Here is a 6,078-nt window from a genome sequence, read left to right as displayed (position 1 = left end):
TCCAGCCCCACCCTTCCTGGCGCACAGCAGACGATTCCTCTCCCCTTCTGGTAGCCAAGTGACTAGCCTCTCCCACCACCATCCTCTAGAGTAAAGGAGACCGACCCTTTCCCTCCTCCCCGTCTTGGCCCTTGGCTGTTGTCGTGGTAACCAAGCGGCGTCCGGTCGGAGCGGAAGTGATGTCGGCGCGTTGTCGCGCGCATTCTATTTCCGGTCGGCGCAAGAATGAAGTTTAGGGGGAAGATCGTAGATGTTGGTTGTTTAAATCATTTTACGCGTAAGTCAGTAAGATGAAGCCGGTCTTTTCCTTTCTTGGCCAGGGTACAGCTCGTGTGGAAGCTGCAATGACCTCTTGTTCAATCTTTCTTCAAATTCATCCAGTTCCGTTTCAAGACTTGTTCACAAGTCCGTTACTGTCACTGTCACTGAAGCCCTATTCACATTTTCCTTCATATCCACCGGATTTTTTTAAACTCCAACCTTGTTCTGTACACGAGCTATAAACCACCCCACAATCATTTCGCTGCATCTTCTGGTCATTCATTAACAAACCAGGTTTTAAAACTCTGTTTTTGGCTGAGAGTCCTTTTGTGTTTTTTCTCCAGCGACTCAAACTTTGTCGGTTTTGTGCTTTCCTTCCCACCTCTTTATATACTCCTTCAATTTCACCTTTGTTGATGGCTTTTAAACATCTTGACCCATCTCTGAAACCCCTTCAGCTCCTGGAAATCCACCCAACAACGAAGTTCCATGAAGTAACTTGCCTTTTAGATACCTTTCTCAATACGTAGGCAAATATTTGACACCATTATGATGTAAAATACAGCAAGTACCCTTTCTATATTTGAGTATAACATATGCAAATTATTATTATGACAACATGACATTGGAAGTGTATGCTATTTTGCTATCTTCCAATGGTGTAGCATTATCATAAAGGGAAATGAACAACTAATTGTCCATCATGCAATCTCAAAAATAAGGGAAATTTGTGATGGGCAATAAATACTGACCTAGCCAGCAATGCCCACATCTTGTGAACAAAACATAAATTTGCTGAAAATATGAAGATACAAAGAGTCTTCAAAAAAAAGTATATTTAAATAAGTGAACAAAATTTGACAGATGGAATACAGTTGGGAAAATGTGACGTTTCCACTTTGGCAGAAAGAATAGAATGTTAAAACTTTATATAAAGGGAGAAAAAGAATCCAATTTATGGGGAAAAGGCTGCAAAATGGTGTTTAGAATGAGATCAGCCGTGATCTCATTGAATGGCAGAGCAAACTCCATAAACTGAATGGCCTACTTCAGCTTCAACATCTTATAGTCTTGAAGACAGTAGGATGTTGCAGAACAGAGGGATCAGGGTGCCATTGTACACAATTGTGGAAAGTCAGCATGCAGGTACAGCTAGACTACATCCGAAATGATTGGAGAGTAACTGCAAACTTCACTCAAACTTTTAATAGGTGATAAATTTACCAGAAACAATAATAAAGACTTTGTTTCTATTGTAAAATGAGATTAAGTTTTGGTCTCTTTATGTAAGGAGGGACAGAAATGCATTTGGGTTCCGCAGATTGGCCCTTTTCTCATTGTAGTTTAGAAAAATGAGAGATTATCTTTTTGAAACATGTATGTTTCTGAGGGGACTTGACAAAGTAGATCCTGAGAGAACTGTTCCTCTCTTGAGAGAATCCAGAACTAAAAGGGATAAGTTAAAAACAGGGAATCTCCTATTTCAGAAAGAAATGAGTAAGAATTTCTTCACTGAGGGCCATTCGTGTTTGGAATTCTCTTCCCCAGCAATAAATGGAGGCTGGATCATTGAATAAATGCAGAGTTTAATTTGACACATTGATTAATAGGGAATTGAGAGTTATGGGGAGCAGGCAGAAAAATGGAGTTGCTTAGTTTTAATTTATTTGTTCGATCTGACCAATGCTGGCTGGGCTAGCATTTATTGCCGATCCTTAATTGTGGGGAAAGAAGGTGGTGTTGAGTTTCCGTCTTTAATTGCTGCAGTCATGGAGGGGTACACCCACAGTGCTGTTAGGAAGGGAATTCCAGGATTTTAATCCAGTGACAATGAAGGAATGGTGATATAATTCCAAGTCAGGATGATATGTGGTTTGGAAGGGAAGTTGCAGGTTGTGTTGCTCGCATGCATTTGTTTTCCTTGGTCTCCCGGGTGGTAGTGATTGTAAGTTTCAGAAGTGATATTGAAAGAACCTTAGTAAATTTCTGCAATGCATCTTGTCAGTGGTGCACACTGTTGCCACTGTATGCTGGAGCTAGAGGAATGAATGTTGAAGGTGGTGGATGTGTTGCCAATAAAGTGGGCTGCTTTGTCCTGGTTAATGTCCAGTTTCTTGAAGGCTGTTGGAGTGGCACTCTTCGAGGCAAGTCGAGGGTACCTCTCCACAATCCTGACTTGAGCCTTGTAGATGATGGACAGCTTTTGAGAGTCAGATGATAAGATACTTGCCATTGAAGTTCTGACTTGTTCTTGTAACCACTGTATGTATTTGGCTACTCCAGTTCAGCTTCTGATCAATGATAACCTCCAGGAAGTTCATAGAGGAGGATTCAGCCATGGTAATGTCATTGAATGTCATGGGGGGAATAGTTAGATTCTGTTTTATTGGATATGATCATTGTTTGGCTCTTGTAAGGGACAAATGTGGCTTACTATTTATCAGCCCAACCTGGATATTGTCCAGGTATTATTGCTTGATCATGCAATGCTTCCATCTGGGAGGGTTGGTAGTGTAGTGATAATGCAACACGACTAGTAATTCAGAGCTCCAAACTTATTTTCTGGTGACATGGCTTAAAATCCCACTCTGGCAAATACAAATTTGATTCAATAAAAGAAAACTGGAATTTAAAATAAAGCTAGTCTAATGACATCCATTGTCATAAAAACCCATCTGGTTTACTAATGTGTTTTAGGGCAGGAAGTCTGTCATCCTTACCAGATCTGGCCTACATGGGACTCCAGACCCGCAATTTGGTTGACTTTTCATTCCTGTCTGGGCAGTTAGGGATGGGAAATAAATGCTGGACCAGCCAGCAAAATTCCATACTTCATGAATGAGTTTAAAAAAAGTACCTGAGGAGTCTTGAATGCTGCTAAACATTGTGCAATTATCTGCAAACATTTCTACTTCTGACATTATGAGAATTAAGCAACTGAAAATGGTTGGTCCTAGGAGACGACCCTGAGAAACTCCTGCAGTGGAGTCCAAGGACTGAAACAAATGACTTTTAAGAAGCGCGAACATTTGTGCTGGGTATGACCGCATGCAGTGGAAAGTGCGTGGAGTCATACCCTGCTTCCCATTGAGTCCAGTTTTGTTGATGCTCCTTGATACTTGGTCAAATGTTGCCTTGTTGTCAAGGACAGTCACCCTAACACCACCTTTTAAGTTTGGTTATTTGTGCATGTTTGGACCAAGGCTGGAATTTGGTCAGGTGTTGTGTGGCCCAAGTGGGCAGCAAACTGAGCATGAATGAGCAAGTAATGATGCAGTAGCTGCTGCTTGATAGCATTATTAATAGCACTTTTTGTCACTTTGATGATCAGAATAGACTGATTGGATAGCAGTTGGCTAGGTTTGATTTGTCCTTCTTTTTATGGACAGACATATCTGGGAAATTTTTACAATTTTCATTAGATGCCAGTGTTGTTGGCTTAGCTTGCAGCTTATTGTTGAAGCATAAATCTTCAGTACTATTGCTGCTATGTGGTTAGGACCCATAGGCTTTGCAGGCTCGAGTTTTCTCCATATTTTGTGGAATGAATCAAATTGGCTGAAGACTGTCATTTTTGATGCTGGGGATCTCAGGAAGAGTACAAGCTGGATCATTCGCTGGACACTTGCTGAAAATAGTCGTAAATGTCTTCAGCCTTATCTCTTTTAAAGATCTGTTTGGCTCTCCCATCATTGAGAAGGGGGAGATTTATGGACCCACCTCCTCGTCCTGTTAGTTGTTTAGCTGTTCACCACCTGAATATGGCAGGACTGCAGAGCCTAGATCTGACCCATTGGTCATGGGTTTGTTTTGCTTTGCCTATGGCAAGTAGGGTTGTGTCTTAGCTTCACCACGTTGTCACCTTATATTTAGGTAAGCCTAATTTTGCTCCTGAGATGCACACCTGCACTGCTCATTGAACCAAAGTTGATCCCCTGGCTTGATGGGAATGATAGAGTTGGAAATATGTTGGGCCTATGAAGTTACACATTGTAGGTGAACAAAATTCTGCTATTGCTTTTTTCTGCTATGATCAGAGGTATAGATAGAGTAGACAGTCAGAGACTTTTTCCTAGGGTGGAGGTAGCTATTACGAGGGAGCATAGTTTTAAAGTGAGTGGAGGTAGATATAGGGGAGACGTCAGAGGTAGGTTCTTTACTCAGAGAGTGGTAGGGGCGTGGAATGTATTGCCGGAGAGGGTAGTGGAGTCAGCCTCATTAGGGGCATTTAAGTGGCTATTAGATAGGCATATGGATGATAGTACAAGGTAGGGGTGGAGGTTAGATAGACCTTAGGTTTAGGGTAAAAGTTCGGCACAACATTGTGGGCCAAAGGGCCTGTACTGTGCTGTACAGTTCTATGTTCTATGCTGATAGCCCTCAATGCTTCATGGAATCACAGTTTTAAGTTGCTAGATCTGTTCAAAATTTATCCTATTTAACATAGTCACACAACATAATGAAAAATATTCTAAATGTAAAGATCAGTCTTCTGCTCCACAAGAAATGTGTGTTGGTCAAACCTACCGATACTGTCATGGTCAGGTGCATTTCCATGGGCTAAATTGCTGAGGACCAGGTGCAGTAAGTTTTTTTTTCCTCTTATGGGTTCCCTAATGATACAGCATACACAGCCTGTTGGCCATTACCTTTAAGAGTTGACCAGATTCAGTTGCTAATGTTACTACCAATTAATGCTTGATAATGGACAGTGAAGTCTCCCAAAGAACACCACCTTTAGGAAATGGATGTAATAATAGGATGCTTAGAAATAATAATGGTATAACAAGAAGTCAACAGGAATTTATGAAAAAGAAATCATATTTAACAAACTTACTGGAATTTTTTGTGGATGTAACTCGTAGAATAGATGAGGGAGAACCATTGAATGTGGTATATTTTGATTTTCAGAAAGCTTTTGCTGAGTTTTGTTTTCAATTCATTCAGAGAATGTGGGTGTCACTGACTGGGCCAACAATTATTGACTATGCCTAGTTGCCCTTGAAAAGGTGTTGGTGAGTTGCCTTCTTGAATTGATGCAGTCCAGTCGGAGTAGGTAGACCCACAATGTCTTTAGGCAGAATACTCCAGGATTTTTACCCAACAACACTGAAGGAAGAGTGATATTCTTCCAAATTAGGACGGTGGGTGTTTGGAGGGGAACTTGCAGGTAGTGTTTTTCCCATGTGTCTTATGTACCACATAAGACATTATTGTTCAAAATCAAAGCACATGGGAATGGTGGTAATTTCCCTCATGCATTGAGAATTAGTTAACAGAATAGAAACAAAATAGGAATAACTAGGTCATTTTTGGTGTGGAAGTTGATGACAAGTGAGGTCCATAAGGATGAGTGCTTGGGCCTTAGCCATTCACAACATCTCTTCACAATTTGGATGAAGCAATCAAGTGTAATATTTCCGAGTTTACTGATGACACAAAACTAAGTGGAAATGTGAGTGGTGAGAGGAACATAAAGGCCTTTTGGTGATTTAGACAAGTTGAGTGAGTGAACAAATACATAGCAGATGCAGTATGACATGAATAAATATGAAGTTGACCCCCTTCAGTAGGAAAAACAGAATGGCAGGGTATTATTGAAATTGTGATAGACTGAGAAAGTTTGATGTACAAAATGACATGTGTCCTTTTAAACCGATCATTGAAAGCAAGCAAACATATGCAGCAGAGATAGTAGGAACTGTAGATGCTGGAGAATCTGAGATAACAAGGTGTAGAGCTGGATGAACACAGCAGGCCAAGCAGCATCAGAGGAACAGGAAGGCTGACGTTTTGGGCCTAGACCCTTCTTCAGAA

General features: G+C 40.9%; 1 protein-coding gene across 1 annotated transcript in view; it reads left to right on the top strand.

The window, feature by feature from the left end:
- The first annotated feature begins 218 nt into the window (after positions 1-218).
- The window catches only part of hus1 (HUS1 checkpoint clamp component), a 34,985-nt gene continuing 29,125 nt past the window's right edge, over positions 219-6,078 (top strand). The window contains exon 1 of the mRNA XM_048610729.1: positions 219-277. Coding sequence (XP_048466686.1) covers positions 226-277 — 52 coding nt within the window. The 5' untranslated portion in view covers positions 219-225. The remainder of the gene's footprint in view (positions 278-6,078) is intronic.

This window comes from Rhincodon typus, chromosome 2 (assembly GCF_021869965.1).
Source record: "Rhincodon typus isolate 14 chromosome 2, sRhiTyp1.1, whole genome shotgun sequence".
NCBI lineage: Eukaryota > Metazoa > Chordata > Chondrichthyes > Orectolobiformes > Rhincodontidae > Rhincodon > Rhincodon typus.
The sequence above is the reverse complement of the archived record's forward strand: the minus strand, read 5'-3'. Positions and strand labels throughout refer to the sequence as shown.